We start from the raw sequence: 21,144 nt of genomic DNA, 5'->3' as shown, positions 1-21,144 counted from the left end.
GCAAATGAGAAAGGAAGAAACACAAAATGTACCATTTGGAGAGAAAAAGAGCACTAGGCAATTTAATTACAGCTAAGGCGTGTGCTGATTGTGAGGCTGGGATTGATAGAGATTAGCACCATGAAGGGCCCACCTGGCTAAACTTCCAACCTGTGAAAGGAAAGAGCTGAAGATGTTGCTGCACCTAGAATGACCTTGCCCCAGCACTTATGCAACCCCAGATGCCGCCCTCCCACCATCCCAGTCCCTTAGCCTAGACTACAAACCTGGATCTCTACCTCCACCGAGGACCCATGCTCCTTCATACCTCAGTAACTTTCTCTAGAATGTTCTTCTCTACTTCCAGACCCTTCCTTCCAGACCCAGGGTATTCTATCTATCTTCCGATGTAGCCACAGACATTTGCTGATCTCTAGCCAGAACTCACCCCATGACCCCTGATCCTCAGAGATAAGATGAGCCAGGAAAGGTAAACTGAAGAGAGTTGGCTGAAAGTAGCCTCGGGTGGACTGGTTCCTGGGAAGGGAGTTCTGGTACAAGAAGGCTAGGGAGCGACCTCCTTTCAAGGGGGTGGCAAGACCTTCTACCTGCTTTCTCACATGCTTTCTCCAAAGTTCTTCCCAGCTATTATCCAATCACTACTTGCCACACAGCCCTGGAGTAACTGGGATGCGAGTGGCATTCTAAGGTCACATGTAGATGTAAGGAAGTCGCCTTCCTTTAAAAATCTAGGAACACCAAAGTCATCCTTAGTCATTATTTTTAAACCCTAAGGAAAAAACTATGGAAGCCAAAGTGCTACAAGCAAGAAAATCACTGTGTATGGACCTCCCTGCCATGGCCTGTCTATGTGAGTGGCTGGTCTGAGAGACCACACTGGGCAGCTTGGGACGAGAGGGTTCAAGTTAAAATGGTGCCATGAACATAGAATATGGAACCACTTTCAAGCCCTCTCAGTAGAGGACAATGTGTCAACTCCTTCCACCTCAGGCACCAGGATTGGAAATGAAAAAAGACATGAGTCAGAGAGACCAAAAGGCAGGCATGACTGGCTACAGGAAGGCCTGTTTGGTAAGCCCTGTTCACCTGTGCTCAGCCATGTGTAGAGAAGCAGGGCTGACCTGAGAAAGGCCTCTTCAACCCACTATGTAGCCAGGGCACTACCTCACTGCAAGATATACCAGTCTCTGTCTACCTACCTCTCTCACCCATATTCCTCCAAAGACGGTGACTCCCCTCGTCACTCTGGTCACAACTCAGCCTCATGCAGAGTGCCTCACCAATTCTGAACGTACCAAATCCTCTCATCTGCAGGAACTCTCAACTTCTGATGTGAAAGGGAGAGTTCATTGATGATCATACTTTGAGATCCTAGTACCACCTACCTGCCCCCATGTAAGAGGACTCGGGGGAACACAACCACTTAGGCCCTGCGGACACAGAAGTCCTGATAAATTCTGCCTCCCCCATTTTCAGATGTGTGATTAATGCAGGTCACCTGACTTTCCTAGTCCTCAGTTTTCTACTCTGGGAAGTAGGACTGCTTTGAGGATTAAATGAGATGATACATAAGGCACTTGGCGTAATGGCTGCCAAAGAACAGCTTTTTCTGCTATAAATAATTATTCTGTGATGATGCCATTGCTTCCTCACTTGCTGGTTCTCAATTTACACCTCCTCTCACTGTGAGGATTCAAGGTTTCCCTGTGAGGATTTGCCCCAACTGCAAACCACCAAGAACAAGAACTGCTTTCCATAGGAAGGGCAGCGAAGGCAGAGGAAGAAACTGGAATCAATACGTTGGGCCATGGATTCAACTCTAACCCCCACATCACCCATCTGCCTCACTAACTAAGCTCTCAAGTGACAGCCGATGTAAGGACAGCCTGGGGATTCTAGGTGTGTTGGGGGTGTGCAAACCAAATTACACTTGAGAAGTATTTCAAACTTCAATCCTTAGTAGTTGTAATTCATCTCCAAATTACTGGAGTTTTACCAAGATGGCATCTCTAAGTTTACACCAAGCTTAAACATAGGAAGGTTTCTTTTAGCATGTTTTAGAAACATGGGAGGTATAGATACATATTATTGCTCTTCAGTCGGGAGGAGGTGTTGTCTACAATGCTTTCCCTCCCGTATGGGTTCTGCGGTGGGCACTGAAGTGGGAGCTGTTGTTGAAGTCTTTGCCACATTCTGTGCACTTGTAGGGTTTCTCCCCGGTGTGGATCCTCTGGTGAATATTGAGACTGGAACTCTGGTTAAAGCACTTTCCACACTCTCTGCACTTATACGGCTTCTCTCCTGTGTGAATTCTCTGGTGGGTGATGAGGTTGGACCGGTCTCTGAAGAACTTTCCACACTCCGGGCACTTGTAGGGCTTCTCTCCCGTGTGGACCCTATGGTGGGTGATGAGCTTGGAACGCTCGCTGAAGCACTTTCCACACTCCGGGCACTTATGTGGCTTCTCACCGGTGTGAGTTCGTAGGTGGTTAGCCAGGCTGGAGCTCTTACTGAAGCTTCTCCCACACTCCACACACTCGTATGGCTTCTCGCCTGTGTGGATTCTCTGGTGACTCATGAGGGCAGAGTTCTTAGAGAAGCACCTTCCACATTCAGGGCATGGGTACAGTTTCTCCCCTGAGTTGGGGTGACAGGCTCCAGGAGAGTCTGCACCCATGCTGATATTCTGAGGTTGTTTAGGTCTCTCCCGTGTAGAATCTCTCCAGTAAGCACTAAATGATGGACTTTGGCCAAAGTCCTCCCCAGGCTCATTACACTGGTCAGGAGTTCCTCGCAAGTGGATGCGCTGAGGTTTCAGTCGGTTTGAGCTCTCAGTGAAACTTTTCCAACACACCCCATATTTATAGGGCTTTTCCCCTGTGTGCGTTCTCTGGTGAGTGATGAGGTTAGAGGGGTCATTGAAGCTCTTCCCACACTCCAGGCATCTGTAAGGCTTCTCTCCAACATGGATTCTCTGGTGGGTACTGAGGTTGGCACGGTCACTAAAACTCTTCCCAGTGTCCAGACACTTGTAGGGCTTTTCACCTGCATGGATCCGTTGGGAGGCAAAGCAATGCACTTTCTGACTGAAACTCTTCACATGTGTGTCACATCTGTAGGGTTCCTCTGTGAGGTACAGGCCTTGGTGGTCAATGAGTTTTTCTAAGTCCTCCTCAGAAGAGCACTCGTCCCATGGGAGAGTGTTCCTCCACTCCCCCTCGTCTCCGTTCTCATGGTCCTCCCCCCAGTCGTGAGGCTGGCAAACAGCTTCTCTGGTACATCTTGACAAGGCTCCAGGCGAATCCCCCAAATCATCCCGCTCTGAAATCTGGTATTCATCCTCGGGCTTCAACTCAAAACCTGAAAGAACAGACAGAAGTGGAAGGTTTGTTCATTCATTGGCTAGCGCTAACATACCTATATCATGTGTCTTGTCGATTCGGCTAGTACAGATTTGTATATTATAGCCTGCAGCTTATAAATGTGAGCAGCACGAAAGCTAGCAAGTTTTTGTGTAAACATGTGCTTCTAGCCCTGAAACGGCTAGCCCCACCCTCCACCCCAGAGACCATGCAGCCTGGCTCTCCTCCCCAGCCATCAGTCTAGAATACAGTAACCCCACCCTAGTGACCACACAGCCTGGCTCTCCTCCCCAGCTATTCCTCTGACGTCTGTATTCAATAATGAACAGCTCTTCTCGTCCTCCAGCACATCAAACAGACCCCATGTCAACAATCAGTTCCGTAGTGACCCAGGTGTGTCCCGGTAAAGGCTGGCCTGGCCACCCGGAGTGCAGGCCAGCACTAACCATGATGGCATATGACAGTGTCCACGCAGTGCACAGGCTTTTCCTGTTTGATCATATTCAATCTTTTGGCTCAGAGACAAAGATGATTCCTAAAGGGCTCTATAGACCCGAGCACCGCAAACATGGCTTGCCCTTCCCCCACTGCCTCTGCCTTGGTAAACTGTAAGATCGCATTCCTACAGCTGCCCTCCAAGGTCTAGTCTGTTATTTGGCCTCTTCCTCCTACTAAGGCTGACCACTAAGGTCCAGTATTGGTTCAAAGGTTTAAAGTATTGAAGTCCAGCAATCAAAAGGTCCCTTTGGCTCATCTAATTAGCATGCCCAATTAAAATTAAATGCCTCATCCTAACGGGGTTTCCCCCTTGTACCTCTAGAAACCATTTGCCTATGGGCCACGTCTGTCTCCTCTCTATCCAGAGGCAGTGTTTTGTCCCTTTCTCCCCACACCTTGTTTCTTATCCTCTCACCCATCTTCTATCTTCTGTCTTTGTTTCTTATCCTCTCACCCATCTTCTATCTTCTGTCTTTGTTTCTTACCCCCTGCCCTCTACCCCTCTGGAGCAAATAAATCTCCTATGTGCTGAGAATTTGGTCTTGGGGTGTTCTGTGCCCATTCTGGTCCTTTCAGCTCCCATCTTGGTACCAGGCTGCAGATTGTGCCGACACCCAGTGACGCCAGCTCACCTGTGCCTGGAGTCTGGGAATCTGGAGTCAGAAGTCTAATGGCACCCGCGTCTTCCATCTCGCCCCAGGCCTCTTGGTCGTCAGCCTCAGTACCGCTCTGCCCAGATCCAGGAAGACCTACGGCCTCTCCTCTCGTCTCCATGGCCCTGATCACAGTCCGAGCCCTCATCAGTGAGTCCATCTCCTCATAGAAAGGGCAGGTTCCCGGTGGACGACTGCTCTTGGCTTTCCTGTAGCTTCGAAGAAGGTTTTTGAATCTGTAGCGGCACTGCTCCAGTGTCCGCAGGAAGCCCAGTGCCCGCAGCCGCTCCGCGATGGCCCGGTATACCTGGCTGTTCTGGTGACAGGTACGAAGCTTTTCCGAGAAGGGGGACTCACTGAGGATTGCCAGAAAGACCTTGGTCTCTTCGAAGCCCCAGTGCATGCCTGCTGTCAGAAGTGAAGAGTTCAGACGTGTGAGACTTGAGAGCTTTCCCTAGGTCATTAGGACTGGGGTCACCTGCACTCCTACATGTATAGAACACAGATCTCAGAAACTGTCCAAGGACCTGGGAACACAAGCTTCTTCTCAGGGACATGCTAGGGAAGTGGGCAAGGCATTTCAAGAGCCAGTCTTGCTGAAGGAGAGGCACAGCGACCAAGCTTTAGCAACTGCATCAAGCGACCCACCTCCTTGGCTTCAGCTGATAACTATCACCCATGAGATTCTCCCTGCACTCACTCAAAATGCATCCCCGTCTCCTTTGGGGGTCCTCCTTTCAACACTATATGATCTGAGAATCCCCAAGGATCAGAGACGTAAATGGACCTTGAGGAAGTAACCAGGTGGCAGACTATACCTGAGGATGTGCTTTCCTCATTGGTCAAAGAAGGAAAGGGCCAGGGGGCAGTCTCCATTCAGGTAAGTAATGTAACCCAAGGAGGCAGCAGAGGAGAGAGGTGCAGGGGGAGGGGCTACATGAAAACAGGCAGCGACCCAGGCTCTGCTCCTGCCTATGTGGTTTCCCAAGCCTCAGATGGCTGCCAGTGACTCTCCCTTTGCAAGATTAGGTGTTTGCCACACAGTGAGTGACTCTCAAGGCTACGCTGTGGGTTTCTTCTCTACACTCTAGTATTTCACCCACTCTTTCTTGTCCCAGACCTGCTATCTGAGAATTAACGGGCTGTTCTCACACACATTAAGAGAAACACACCTAGTTCACTCAGGTGCTACCTGGGAGCGCCCTCAGTGACTCCCTTTGGAAGCAACTGGACTCTCTCCAGGCCTAGCAAGGCTTTGGGGTTATTTGCTCCTACAACTAAGTGCATTGAGGATTGAGTCTGAGGAGGGCCCAGGTACTTGGCACCTCCCTCTAGTGTCAGTGAATCCAACTCGTAGGCTGAGCTCTAACCTTAGGAGGCAGCAACCTGGCTGGTATTCATCCAGCTAAACACCATGTTCTTACCAATACGGCTCTGGAGCAGAGCTGGGCCCCCTGCAATCCTGGGCCCGTGAATGGACTCCTCGGCGGCCAGGCCAGAACCACTGCAGTCCTGCGTTGCCTCCTCAGACTCCCAGCTCCCTTCGTCTTGGTCATCCATCTCAGTGTCGCTGTCACCCAGCCTGGAGAGTGCCACCGCCTCTCCTGGCCCACCTGTGGTTCTTCTGATGGCTGTCCGAGCCCTCACCAGGGCCTCCAGCTCCTCGTAGAAGGGGCAGGTCCCCGGTGGACGACTGTTCTTGGCCTTCCGGTAGTTCCGTAGCAGGTTTTTGACCCTGTAGCGGCACTGCTCCAGAGTCCGCAGGAAGCCCCGTGCTCTCAGCCGCTCGGCAATGGCCCGGTATACCTGGCGGTTCTGGTGACAAGCCCGGAGCTTCTCAGAGAAGGGAGACTCACTTAAGATGGCCAGGAAAGCCTTGGTTTCCTCATAGCCCCAGTGCACACCTGACACCTTCATGTCCTCCGTGCCCCATTGGCATGGCTCGTCTGCCTGGGCTGCTCCCCGGGCTGCCTTGTCTTGCTCACTGCCCAAGCTATCATCTGCGGCGCTCCGAGTCCCAGAATTTAGAAGGCTCAGGCCCAAAGTCTCTGCTCCTTGCTCGTGCTGGGAGGTGACACTTGGCTTTGAAGCTGGAACTCCTACACAAAAGGAAGGACAGAGATGACTGAGTAAATGACCCTGTCAGACTGTGTTTCTCTAAACTGTTCCTGAAACTCACGCCCTTCTCCTCAAAGAGGCCGATGAGAAATTCCCACCATCTCCCTAGGGAGAGGTGCTCAGGAGACACGGGGTCCTCGCCAAAAATGAAGGGGACCCGCCAGCTCGTCATCTGAGGTGATGTTATTCATATGTTCCATGAAATACATCGTACAATGGGGTGGTTAGCATGGACCCGCAGTTGACAAACTCAGGCCCTCAAACAACCCCATCAGACTCAACTCACTGGTGGAGGGAAGGGGAGAGGGGGTGAGAGAGGCGAGCGAGAAAGAATGTAGAGCATAGAGCATCGCTGAGCTAACAGGGAGTGTGCCTGGAACAGCTCGTCCTCTGGGCTCCTAACAATGTAGCTGGTCTAGAGGAAAACCTTCCCGGAAGCACCTGGTCCTCACAAAGCAGAAAGCAAGCCTTTTCCTTACAGTAAATGTTTGAGGCGAAATAGATAAAGAATTTGGGTATAAAGCCTTTTCAGGGTATTCTAATTCAGCATTTTGGTTCACTTAGGCAAACACTATTGGGGTCCCACTGTCCAGTAAGCAGCCCTCAGACTTCTAGTCTAAGCCTATCCCAAGTTAACCTGTCACAACCTTCCCTGTTTCCCCCCATTTGTGTGTCACCCTCCCTCTCTCCATCCGGGGAAGAGCCCTTTAGCATGACTTTCTGTATGGGTGGCCTTCAGAGAAAGGTGTGCTGGTCATATGAGCTTTGACCATTTAGAAGCCCTGATACTCACTTTTCCCATGACCTCAGTTTACAGGAGTCTGCCCCCAAGAGGAGTTCTGAACTTTTGAGACAGATAGCCTGGTCCAGTTCCAAACCAAGGAGACTGCACCCAGGTCATGAGCCCCAGCAGGGCCAGCTCTAGGAAACAGCATGCAGCCCCCATCGTAACCTGTAGACTCTCTATACTGGTGGCTACAAGGGATGGGTCTTCTTCCTCCTCTGAAAGTGCAGAGAGGGCAGAGCTCTGGTTCTAAGGAAATGGCAACCCCTCTCTTAGAACTGAGTGTACCAGAAACAGGCCAGTTGGCCCCGGGAGCAGACAACACTTTCCTTACCCAGGCATGCACTGTTCCCACAATCCTCTCCTTCGGGGTCCTGGCAGGGCTCCTCCTGGGCTTGTCTACTGGGGCTCAGGGTTTCCTGTGACACAGACACAGAGGACCTTAAATATCAATGACACTTTAGAAACAGCCCGAGAACCTGACCAGACCTGAGAGAGATCGCTACAGCCATGTGTGGGGACAGCATCACAGTCAGTGAGTAGCAGCAGGTCCAGTGGGGCAAGGGCTAACTCTATGCTCTGTACGCCTTTGAAGAGGCCTTGAGTTGGGGGCAGGCACAGCAAGAGGATGACATGTAAAATAAAGAAGTCATTTACCTGGGACTTGGCTGCCACCTCCCAGTCTCCAACGCTCGCCATCTTTGGAACACTTGGGGCTTGGGGTGTGAAGACAGCTGAAGAAGACAGCAATGCCGTGAGGTAAAAGGCTCGGTTTTCCGAAACCACTTCCTTCTGAGACACAGCTTCCCAAAGGTCACGATGGAATCACCCCAAGGGTGCCACATGCCCGCCACACACTTGCCATTTCCCTTCCTTTAGAGGATGGGACTCCTAAGCTGTCTTCATGTACCATGTGTGAGGTACCAGTTCCCATCCTGTGAGCGGCACCACCCACTGCCACGCCAGCACCTTCTGTATGACTCCCCCTAGTGGGGCTGCTACAAGCATCCTGTTTCACAGAGCTTCTTAACTTATCCCACCTTGTACCTTCAATTCTACATGTCCTTTCCCCCACGTCCCAAGCCCATCCCTTGGGAGGAAAGGCCTCATTCTCTTACGTGTCCATATCCTTGGCACTTACCACTCTCTTTCAAGGACTCAGGTGGCATCTTGGAAAGGCCAGGATGTGTCTTCTCCACCCTCTGTTTCCGGGGCTGTCCCTCAGGGCAGTGGGCCACTGGCTGCAGCTGGAACCTCTGGAACTCCTGAACTGCTTCAAAGGACCTGGTATCTTCAGCGCACAGCTCCAGACCCTACACACAAAGTTAAGACTTCCAACCGTCAGATCCCAAGGTCCCTTCAGTGAGTTAGGAATGTTACTTTGAGTATGAATGGGTTCCGCGGGGTTAACAGATTCTTAAGATCCAAAGAGGGTTTTAACACAGTAAGAAAGCTAGCTATCAGACTGACCTCAGAATACAAATTGGCATTTATACTACCAAATGAGGTCTGTCTTGTTGAATTCTGGGGAGGCTACACTAGTATTTCAAGCAGGTGATCACTATTCAAAGTGTTCTTGATTCCCAGAGGCAAATTACAAAAAATTTTGTGACATTAAAAATAATTTATAAGCCTATGTATATGCCTGCTTGCCTCTTAAGTCGTTAAAATCGATGGGGAGTGCACGAGTAGACACAAAGACAATCCTCTCTCTCCACCCAGCCCTCCAGATGCTGCCATAGCACAGCAAAGACTTTAACCCCTTGGACCCGAACTGTCGACACAGAAGAAAGGCAGATTCGACTGACAATGGAGAGGCATGAGACAACCATGAGGACCATCTCGAGTTTCTCATCCAGTAAGTAAAGAGCTTAGAAGTCGTCCTCTGCCTCAGCAAGAAGTAAGCTGAGCAAAACTCAAAGCTCTTAGGTCCAGCAGAGAAGCGAGGCCACAACACCTATGCCTGCCCTCAAGGCTGGAGACGTAAGAGAGGTGACGTCACTGGAGCAGAGACCTCTGAAGGGACCAGTGCCAGCAGGAAAGCCCTACAGCTGGAGGCACAGTGCAAGCAACCTGAGTCAGCTCCAGGAGACCCAGTCACTGAGACAAGGACAGTGAGCTTTACTGAGTATTACTTCCAAGAGTTCTACCCTTCCTCACAATGAGGGGAAAAGCACGGTAAAGTCCCCTCGTGCTTCTGCAGGGTAGGGTAGGGCAGGGACAGGAACCATTGTGAAACACGCCAGAGTACTCTGTGAGCAATGCTCGCCAGAGCACAGCCTACTTTACATAAAGGAGCTGCCCGATCCATTCCCCACTGTTCTGCACAGGTGACAGACACTTTTCTAGCAGCCTGCCCCACCTGAAAGAGGAAGCCTGAGAAATACTGATGAAGTTCAGAGTCCAGAGCACAGGCTAATCACAGAGCTAGAGATTGCCCACTAGACATACTCTGCCACTACATTATAAAAGACTTATTTACATAGCTCCTTCCAGCTGAGACATCATATGTCATCTTTTAACTAAAACTTGCAAGGCACACTAAAAGGCAAGCGACATTTTGAAGAGCAATAAGCATGAACCAGTGTCAGATGGCAGGAAGCTGGGATTCTCAAACCACAAAACTTAAAAATAGTAGCCCAAGTGCCAGTGGTCTAAACACACTAACTATCTGGCATGGTGACTCTCGTCTACAATCCCAGCAGTTGGGGAGCTGAGGCAGGAGGATTGCAAGTTTGGGGCCGGCTGGATTGTACTATAAAACCCTATCTCAAAGATAAATAAAGAAACCAACTAAAAGACCAAGATTGTCTTTGTAACTAAAAAGTCCACTTTAAATACAAAGACATCTTGTAGATAAAAAGCAAAGGGAGTAAGAGATCCTAATTTAACGCTAACCAAAAGAAAGTGGGCTGGGAGATGCCTCCAAGGTTATAGTTCTTAACACACAAGCAGTTCAGGTCAACCTCAGATCCCCAGAGCCCATGGAAATACAGGATGATCACGGTGGCCTGTCTGTAATGCCAGCTTCAGGAGGCAGAGACTGGGGATCCCAAGAGCAAGCTGGCTAGGAAGATTAGCCTTATCCACAGAAGAGACTCCACCTCAGTGAATAAGATATGAGAGTGGTTAAAGATGATTCCTGGCCCCAACCTCAAGCCTCCGAGCACACGAGCACACCCCACACACAGACATACACATACACATACACACACACACACACACACACACACACACACACACACACACATGCACAAGCACATACGCACACATATAAGCACACCCTCACATACATGCAAACATGCATGCATACCACACAAGTGCACGTGAAGGAGGGTAGAGTAGGAAAAGCTGTATTAATTTCAGAACAGCAGACTTCAGAGCAAGAGAAGTTCCCAGGGAAGAAGAGTGGTATTTATGATATGAGGGCCAACAGTCTACAAAGGCATAATAATTCCCAATCCACGTAAAGATTACACACGCCTTGATCCTCTGTACTTCTCATAACACAGTCCAAACTGACAGAAGTAGAAGAGGATGAGTATAGTCGGTGACTTCAGCAGTGCTCTTGGGACAGACAAAACCAAAGACAGTTGAAGGGAAGCGAGCAACGGATGGCGTAGATTCATTAGTGAGGCAGAACAGGAGAGGGGTCACTGAATTCTGCCAGGAAGAACTTCTAACGAAGGACCACAAGATCTGCCCTCATGGACTGTTCATTGCCAAGGCAACCACATGCCAGACCACAAAACACACTAAGGGAACCTGAAAGGACAGGATCATGACACCTGTGCTATCAGACCACATGGAGGTGACCCAGAAACAGAAAGGTAGCTGGAAAAATCCCAGTAAACTTGGGGCCCAAACAATACACAAGTAAATATTTGAGTCAAGGAAGGAATTTCAAGAGAAGTCACATGAAAATACCACTTAAGAAGGCCTCGGGATACAGTGAGAGTTGTAGAGCTTGGAGTTGCGTTACCAGCACTGCAACCAGGAAAACCCAGGGCTGGAGACGGCTCGCAGCCGAGAACATGGCTGCTCTTCCAGAAGACCAGGGTCAGCTCCCCGCACAGAGTTCATGCGTGTAGCAGCCTTGTCAAGTCCAGCAAAGAATCTTTCAGTGCAGGCGGCTACTCCCTGTATCTCTTACAAGTTTTCTGTCTCCTGTTTTGTGATGCTCCCCGAGCCTTGGGGGAGGGTGTATGGTAGAGACGTCCCAGTGAGAGCTGAGCGCTCCAGTCTCTTACTCTGCAGGGTAACAGGCTGTGTGTCTCTGGATTAATCCATGCCTGTTGCAAAAGTAGTTTCTCTCATGACAGAAGATGTGGTAATCCATGGAAATAAAGGTAAGAATTTAGGGGGCAGCTTGATACTATGTCCGTTTAGCAGAATAATCATATTTGGTTCTCCCCTAAGGCCTGTGACCTTGTCAGTGGGTTTTCAGTCCAGTGAGCAGTACCAAACATGAGCCCCATCTTGTGGAGCAGGCCTCAAATCCAATCATGTCATCTGTTTACCCCGTAACATTCACACCAACATTGCACCAGCCAAGAGATCTTACCAGGCCCCTCGTCACACTTTCTGCCTCTAGGAAAGCTAGCTAGTGGGGATGAAGCTTCCAGGTTGGTACCAGCTTGGTTTCTCTTTAATTCAAGTATGCGGTGTCTTCAGTAACAGGCTCTTAGCATTGAGTTCTGGAAGGGCGACCAGGGGCAAGGGCTGTAGCCTGTAGTGCTGGTGGGATGGTCTTTGGGGTCCCACTGACCAACAACTTGAAAAGAAGCAACCCATATCTAGAACTGGGCTTTTTATTTGATAGCCTGGGACCTGGGGAAAGCATTGTTTCTTAGGTAGGGTAACTCCATTCGTGTGCGTGTGCATGTGCATGTGCATGTATGTGACTACTTTAGGAAGCTTGCTCAGTGGTACTTTTCCACATGGCATTTTCAAAGGTCTTGTTAGTTATCCCTTCCCAAACTACCTGCTCTACCTTGCCTCCCTTCATCCCTTTAACCCATTCTTTCCATTGTTCTCTTTCCCTCCCCCTTCCCCTAGTCATCTTCACCTGTCAACTTGACACAGCCCAGAGCTATCTGAGGGAGTCTCAACTGGGGCAGGGCACTTTCCCTATGTCAACTGATGTGGAGGGGTCTAGTCCACTCTGGGCAGTGCCTAGGTAGGTTGACCTGGGTTGTATAAGAAAGCTTGCTGAGCAAGCCAGAGAGGGCAAAGCAAGTAGGGAAGAGCATTCTTCCATAGTTTTTGCTTCAGCTCCTGCTTGAGTTCCTGTCCTGATTCCCCCGATCATGAACTGAACTGTGTGAGCTTGAACCTCCGCAAGTTGCTTACCTAACGCACCCTTACTACTCTCCTGAGCTCTGTGGGCACTCCATTTAAACACGCATCTAAGCCAGGCAGTGGAGGCACACACCTTTAATGCCAGCATCTGGGAGGCAGAGGCAGTTGGATTTCTGAGTTCCAGGCCACTGTGGTCTACGAAGTAAGTTCCAGGGCAGCTAGGACTACATAGAGAAGCCATCTCAGACCCCACCCGCTCCCCAAATAAAATGAAATGAACACGCATCTAAATTGTCAAAACTAGCATCTATACGTAAGAGGGAACATGCAGCATTTGTCTTTCTGGGTCTGGGTTACATCACCCGAAGTGATTAATTACAGCCCCAACCATTATCTGTGAATTCCGTAGTTCATTTTCCTATCAGTTAAATAGCATTCCACTATATCTACACATTTTCATTATCCATTATCGTCTGCAGAAGGACATCTAGGCTGTTTCCATTGTGCAGTTACTGTGTATAAAGCAGAATGAACGTGGATGAGAAAGTTCCTCTGTAGCAGAAGACAGTCCTTCAGGAATGTGCTGAGCAGTGGTATAGCTGGATCGCACGACAGACCTATTGCTAGCTTTGTGGGAAACCTCCACACTGATTCCCTCAGTGGCTGTACCAGTCTGTACTTCCACTAAGAGACATTAAATATTCCCCTTCCCCCATATTCACACCGCTCTAACTTGTCAGCTGTTGATATTGTTGTTGCTGCTGCTGCTGTTGTTGCTGTTGTTTTATTCTCAACTATCCTGACTGGGGTGAGATGAAGTCTCAGAACAGTTCTAATTTGCATTTTGCCAGGAGCCATCAAGGAGAAGCTAACAACTATCAGGTGATCTTCCTGAGATGGTTCCTCATGGACTGTCAAAGTTAATGATGGACTCGCTTCTCTAGGCAAGGCTGAGAAGAATTTCATTTTAGGGAAGATTCCTGCTATTAATATGCTTTTCCTGTTGGTATTAAATATATATTACCATCACTAGGTATTAGCCCACCCTTTTGAGCAGATCTCTGCAGATCTACGAGGATGTACTGTCTTGTAGTGACGCTAGACAAATAGACGACTTCTTAACCCTTAATGATGATCCTATAAGAATTCCTAAATCTGGAGTTGGGGATTTAGCTCAGTGGTAGAGCACTTGCCTAGCAAATGCAAGGCCCTGGGTTTGGTCCTCAGCTCCGGGGTGGGGTGGGGGGGTGATGTTGGGAGGAGCATCCTAAAATTACATTAGTAATTATCAAGCTCTTTTATAATAGGACTGCTATTAAGTCCTTTCTGATATCAAAACTGCATTGAGAACTCTGCCAGTCTTCAAGTGTCATGAGTTAATTGCTTCTGAGATAGCAAGCAGGTATCTACAAGTCAGAGCACTTTCTGAGAGGTTGTAAAGCAATTAACCAAAGGACATAAAAAGGGAACTAAGGATTTACTATAGGTAAATATAGGGTTTATAGGGTTTATCTATACAAAACTTCACTAATACCATAGTCACAAAAATTATGGTTTTTAACTCTCCATGAACCTATTGAGCTAGTGACAGATGATGAATGTTTAGCCAGATATGCATGTAAGCATTGTGTTGTAAGTGTCTTATTCAATATATGGTTTAAATTATATGTGTAGACTTGTGAACTTTTTACCATGTGATTTTGTATCTTAAAGATGTGTAAGTGCTGAGAACAGAGGAGAAAGAACTGAACTAAAGAATAAAAAACAACTTAGAAGTGAAAGCTTAGCATTGGGAGTAAGGGCATTGGGAGTAAGGGCATTGGGAGTAAGGGCATTATGGGGATCCTGCTGTTTGGCGATGAGGTGTTAAATGCCAGAGACTGCAGCTTCTGGCCTCAGAGCAAATCAGACAGGGAGGTCAGCTACAGAATGACAGTGACTTAGACTTAAAATAGGTAAATGTTTTATTATAAAAAGGCAACCCTAAATATCTCCCAAGACCAAGTCTTGCCCCCACTGACATTCTTTCCCCTCTGTTGTCTCAAGAAAGAAGAACGGCTGGGGCTGGCCCCAGCAGCATTTATCTGACCACTAAGGATATTGAAAGTTTTAAAAACTGGATTTCTCAGTCATTTGTATTTCTGCTCTTGAGAATTCTTTGTATAGTTCCACGTTCCAAAAGTTAATTGGGTTTCAAATATTTGTTGTTTAGGGTTTTGTTTTGTTTTGTTTGCTGTCAACTCTAGATACTAATCCTCTATCAGATGTATAACTGGCAAAGCCTTTTTCCCCATTCTACGGGCTGTTTCTTCACTCAGATGATGATGTCCTTTGCTGTGCAGAAGCCTTTTAGTTTCATGAGGTCCCATTTGTCAAATGTTAGTCTTAATGCCTGTGATGCAGCAGTCTAGCTAGGAAGTCCTTTCCTGAGCCCCTGGGTTAAAGCATATCTCTCACCCACCACCCGCTTTCTCCTCTCAGGTTATCAGGTCTTACACTGGGGTCCGTGAGTCATGTGGACTTGAGTCTCGTGTAGAGTGAAAGACAGGGATCTAGCTCATTCTACATGCAAACTCTCCAATTTGACCAGCGCCATGTGCTGACATATGATGCTGTTGTGGTGTTTCAAATGAGAATAGCCCCATAGGCTCGTGTATTTGCATGTCTGGTTCACAGCTGGTAGACTGTTCAGGAAGGAGGAGGAGGTGTAGCCTTGTTGGAGAAGGAAAGCCCCCAGCAGGTCCAGTCTTGTTTCTAAAACAAAAATCCCAGCTGTTCGATTTTGCCAAATGAAGCCTTGGGAGCCAGATACTGTAGTAAATACTCGCTAGCTCAGAGAGGCAGAGAAAGCCCCTGGCTGATCTTCCTACTCCACTTCCCCTCCAGAAGGAAAAAGCTCTTTCTCCTTCTCCACACTGTTTTAAATGCCCTTCAGTTCAAAAGACCCTCCTTTCTGTTCATTTATGTTCACTCCCTATTGGCTGGTTACTTGCTCTGCCTCTTGACCTAGGGTCAACTTTGTGTAGCTCTTGGATTAAAAGTGCGTGCTAGGGCTAAGCCACACCACAAGCACTTGTCTATGGTAAACAGAAAACTCTAGGATCAAAGGCTGAGCTGTACCGTAATTAGAAACAGGTTTTTCCAGTCCACAATCTTGGGGTTCACACTGTGATCAAATATCCTGTATCACAGTTTCATTCTCTCTCTGCCTCTGTCTTGCTGATGAGGATGAAAGCTCTTAGCTGCTGCTCCAGCACCATGCCCATACATCACCTTGCTTCCCCATGATGGCCATGGACTAGCCCTCTGAAACTGTAGCTTCCTTTTACAAGCTGCCTTGGTCCTGGTGTCTTTTCACAGCAATACAACAGTGACCAAAAAAGCTGTATTTTCCCCAGTGTGTATTTTTTTGTCAAAATCAGGTGGCTGTAGGAGTGTGAGCTTTTTATCTCGGTCCTCGTTTCCATCCCATGTATCAAATGTGTTTGTTCTGATGCCAGAATCTTGCTGGCTTTATTACTCTATCTCTGTAGTATGGCCTGAAATCAGAGATGCTGGTGTCTCCAGCAGTGTTTTTATTATTCAGGATGGTTTTGGCTATCCTGGGTCTTTCATGTTTCCATATAAATTTAATTTTTTCCAAAATTTCTGTGAAGAACTGTGTTGGGCTTTTGATGGAGAAGACTGCATTGAATCTGTAGACTGTTTTCAGTATAATGACCATTTTCACAACATTAACCCTACAATCCATGAGCATGGAATGTCTTTCCATCTTCTGGTGCCCTCTTCAGTTTCTTCAGTGTCTTCAAGTTCTCATTGTACAAGCTTTTCAGTTTCTTGATTAGATTTATTCCAATGTTGGGGTGTTTTGTTTTGGTTTTTTTTTTTTTTGAGGGAGGGGTGAAGTAATTGTGAATAATGATTTCTTGATTTCTTTCTAGTATTTTCTGTTTGCATATAGGAAGATGATTTTTCGTGTGGTAATTTTGTATCCTAATAGGCTTTTTGAAGGTGTTTACCAGCTATGAATTGGGTATTTTGACATTTTCCTTTCCTTTTCTCTTGCTTCTTTTATCTCTCTCCTATCTTACTGCTCTAGCTAAAAAAATAAGCACTATATTGAACAGGAGAGGAGAGAGGGGATACTCTTGTCTTGTCTTATTCCTGATTTCAGTGGAAATATTCCGTTTAGTTTGATGTTGACTGTGGGCTTGTGTCATATCCTTTATTATGTTGAGGTATGTCCCCTGTCCCATTCTCTAGAACTCTTATTATGAAGGGATGCTGGAGTTTGTCAAAGGCCTCTTCTGCTTACGAGATGATCGTGTGGTTCCTGCACTTTAAATCAATTGACGTGGAAGACTATATTTATTTACTGTTGACCCATCCATGTGTCTCTGGGATGCAGCTGACTTGACTGTGGTAGATGGTATTTTTGATGTGTTCTTGAATTTGGCTTGTATTTTATTGAGAATTTTTGTTAAATCTTTGCTCACCACCGATTCTAAGTTTATATGGAGAGGCAAAAGAATCAGAATAACCCAGACTCCTCACCACAGACTTACAGATGCCGACCAAGCATATGAAAGGTGTTTATAATCATTAAGAAATGCAAATTGGGTAGTAGGAAGAAGGCTTGATCAGTGAAGTGCTTGCACAGCAAGGTTAGGACCCGGCACCCAGGGCAAAAACAGTGTGCACCTGTCATCCCAGCCCGAGGGAGGAGGATGCATGCACCTGTCATCCCAGCCCGAGGGAGGAGGATGCCGGAGGCTCCCCGGAGCTCACTGTACAGCATCTCTAGCCAGTCAGGAAACTACAGGCTCAGTAAGGGACCACATCTCAAACTAATTTAGAGAAACTATTGAGGAAGACTCCTGACATCAACCCGTGGCCTCTAACATGTGCATACAAACTCACCCATATGTGCACCCAACCACACATATAAGAAATGACAAATTAAAATGGGAGACCCCTTCATAACTACCAGAATGCCTGGCATCCCAACATAAAACCAAAGACTACTAAGGATGAGCAACCACAGAAACCCATGCTCACTGCCAGCAAAAGACGTAGAACAGCAGGGCCACGTTCCAGAACAGTTCAACAATGTCTTATAAGACTATAAACACCCCTCGGCCATAAGAGCCAACAATGCAGTCCTTTATTTTCACCCAAATGGCCTGAGATCTCATGTGCACACAAAAATGTACACGTGACACTTACGGTGCTTTCAGTCCTATCTGACAAAATATAGACACAACCAAGACATCCTTCTGCCTTGACTGGAGGAACTGGTACATCCAGACAACAGAACAGAATTCAGTGCTGGAAAGAAAAGCAATTATCGAGCCATGCATGGAAGAACACTAAGTATGCGTTACTTAGTAAAAGAGGCCAAGGCATAAAGGTCACAGACTGTGGGACTCCGCCTCTGTGGCATTCAAAGAAAGGCTACTCTAGGTGACGGCAGAAAGATGAGTGGTTGCCAGGGGTTGGGAGGAGAAGGAATCCAGTAAGCGGAACACAGGACTGTTGAGGCAGTGAGCCTACTATGAGCAACACCATAACTGTGCACACGTGTCATCATGTGCCTGCCAAAATCCGTACAGTGCAGAGCACCGGCAGTGAGCCTCGGCGTGACACGCACACTCTGGGGCGTGGGGGGGTGATGACGTCAGCGCAGGCTCACTCTGACGGGGAATGAGGACAGTGATGGAGACCACATCTGAGAACACCGTACTCGCCACTCAGTTCTAAACCAAAAAACTTTTCAAAATAACGAACACTCCGGCAGAATACCTGATGAAGGGTGGGGTTCCAGACGAAATAAGCTAAAGACTGTAAGACAGTGGTGCTCGAAGACCCCTTTTAGGGAAACATCTTAGGGCCACTTGGTCCTGAGTGAAGGCACGGACGACAGGGTGAGGTTCACCCTGAGGAGCAAAAAGTTCACCCTCTAATGAAGAATTAGATTTTGCCTCCAGAAAGGGAGACAACTCAGAGATCTTGCAACGCTAGGCCACAAGCTGTGGCGCATGCACTGTAGAAGGCTCTCCCCTGTGCACCCACTACTATGAGGACCCAGGAGCAGGCAGAGAAGCTGGAGAACAAACATGGAGGTCATGGGAAAGGGGGAGCAGAGAGGACGCCATTGCTTTATCTCCTTTCTCTATTTTAGAAGGTTCAACCTTTGGCCACTTCACAGGGGTGTCGCTTGAAAAACTAGCCTAGTCTGGCTTCTCACTTCACAGTCGAGTATCGAAAACGCTCTGAGTTCAATCCTCATCTCGGGGTCTCACAATCTTCATCCTCCAGCTCCGGAGTCCCAGGGATTCCTCTGTTTCTTCCCTGTGCTCAAGCTCTGTGTTCGGACGTGAAATGGTAGCTTTCTGCCAGTCTATAAAGGAGTCCGGGAGCAGAGCCACCGACCTTGGCCCTCCCTCCCCTACTCTCTCATCTATACGGAGCTTTACGGTTTAAACGGACAGAAAACCTTGTCATTTACAGCATATGTATTCTCTAACACAGAGTCCTCACAACCAAACGTGGTCAGGTACGAGGCCATGGGGATTCCTGACTGTAGCAAGTGGAGAGCTGCAAGGGTGTGAGGTGAAGGTTCCGTCCGAAAGGCTGCGTCAGCCTGAAGCCAGCCACAGGGGCAGCTGCAAGCAGGATCCAAATTCTGTGCCATGGGAAAACGACATCCCAGGTTCTCAGAGCTGCTTGTGAGTTGTTGAGACTGCGGATGTGGGATCCACAATGCCCCTCCCCTTTTCGGCTCTACCACTCAGATTCCGACAAGTTACTTACCTTGCTGCTGGCTCATTTGAGAAACAGTATCCTGACAGGATGACCTACACACATAAATGTCAGAACAGGGCCTGACGCACAGTGGGTGTGCAGGGACGTCAGTGAATGCTCCCCCGAGCCTTACCCTCGGGGGCATTTTAAACCGCACGTTTGCGGACGAGGTATCAGCTCCACAGTGGAAAGAGCATGCATGACCTTGAAACCCAAGGATGGAGGGGCTGGGTGGGAGGCTTAGGCTCTGGTTCGCTCTCCAAGCGACCTCCATGAGACATCCGATTCTTGGAACCCTAATCTACCAAATGGACACAGTAAAACTCTTTCTGCCTCTGTGCTGCTACACGCATCGGAAGAGATCCGAGTACGTGTAATGACTGTTGAGCACACAGCATGTTACAGATCGGGCACTCTGAATGGTACTGGGAGGCAGTTTCAGTGGTGGTTAGGCACACCCTCTAGTCAGACTTTTCCGAGTGCAAATCTTGGCTCTACAACCCAGTAGCTGGTGATTTTGAACAAATTATCTCTCTTTTCTTAGCCTCCATTTCCTCACTAGAAAAACTAGGCTAACAGTACCGACCCACCTTATTAATCTGTGACAGAATTAAATGCTAATACAAGTCAAGCAGTCAGAATACTACCTGCTACGCAGCAGGGCTCAGTAAATGGTAATTACTCAATGATCACTATTATTCCGATTTGGGGGAGATTATTAACTCAATCCCAGACTCGCTACCTTGCCTAGTCAGCTTCTCAGAGAACAGACTGTTAGCCTCACCTGCTGTCCAGCAGCCCAGGCCTCTCGGTGCCAATCCTCCACCAGGGCCACCGCCTCCTCTCCGCTCTCGGGGTGTCGTGCCTGCACCCAGGTCTGCACCTCCCTGGGTAAGATGGATAGGAACTGCTCCAGCACCAACAGCTCCAGAATCTGTTCTTTCAGGCGAAGCTCAGGTCGCAGCCAACGACAGCAGAGAGCCCAGAGCTGGCTGAAGGCCTCGTGGGGTCCAGCCGCATCCCGGTACTGGAACTGCCTGAAACACAGGCGGGAAACTTCGGGGCCAGGGACAGAGCTACGGCTGCTCTCCTCAGGCCTGGAGTCTGATCCCCACGAGTCCTCCTCCAGCTTCACGATAAGGAGGTCTTCCGGCTCCGGTGGGGGCGAGGCCACAGCCATCATCTGGCCTGGATGCTCCACTTTAGCAGGGTCGTCCTCATCCGGTGGCTTCCTGCATTAACAATGTGTACTTCTGGGGAGGGACTGCTCCCCAAGACTGTGAAGGCAGAAAGACAAAAGACACAAGCACGGTGAGTGAGAGGATACAGGAGCCCTACTTCCTTCTCTTCTCTCATCCCTTCCACAACCGGTGATGGCGGAGGAAGTCTCAGAGACACTGCTTTGCAAAGGACGGGAAGTGGGACCAAGATCGGGCACCAAAGCCAGCACCCAGCTCGCTCTACGAGAAGACAGCGCCATGTTACAGCTTTTGGGACACGCCCAAATGTTTAATCCAAGAACCCTGGCCATCTGGGCTCTGACCCTAGTGTGGCCTTTCTCTCCTCTACGCCATGTTCCAAAGCTAACCTTCGCCAAAGCTGGACCCTGAGAGGGTCATCTCTT

The 21,144-nt window shown here is 48.5% G+C and overlaps 1 protein-coding gene across 1 annotated transcript; it reads right to left on the bottom strand.

Moving 5' to 3' along the window:
• Positions 1-34: 34 nt before the first annotated feature.
• Zscan20 (zinc finger and SCAN domain containing 20) lies at positions 35-20,792 on the bottom strand. Its single transcript, XM_032897447.1, has 7 exons — positions 20,305-20,792; positions 8,557-8,728; positions 8,073-8,149; positions 7,750-7,834; positions 5,938-6,612; positions 4,493-4,921; positions 35-3,360 (listed from the first exon to the last, which is right to left on the bottom strand). The coding sequence occupies exons 1-7, from the start codon at positions 20,701-20,703 to the stop codon at positions 2,117-2,119; spliced, it is 3,081 nt and encodes a 1,026-aa protein (XP_032753338.1). The 5' UTR covers positions 20,704-20,792; the 3' UTR covers positions 35-2,116.
• Between the last annotated feature and the right edge of the window lie 352 nt (positions 20,793-21,144).

The sequence above is a fragment of the Rattus rattus genome, chromosome 1 (assembly GCF_011064425.1).
Source record: "Rattus rattus isolate New Zealand chromosome 1, Rrattus_CSIRO_v1, whole genome shotgun sequence".
NCBI classification, from domain to species: domain Eukaryota; kingdom Metazoa; phylum Chordata; class Mammalia; order Rodentia; family Muridae; genus Rattus; species Rattus rattus.
The sequence above is the reverse complement of the archived record's forward strand: the minus strand, read 5'-3'. Positions and strand labels throughout refer to the sequence as shown.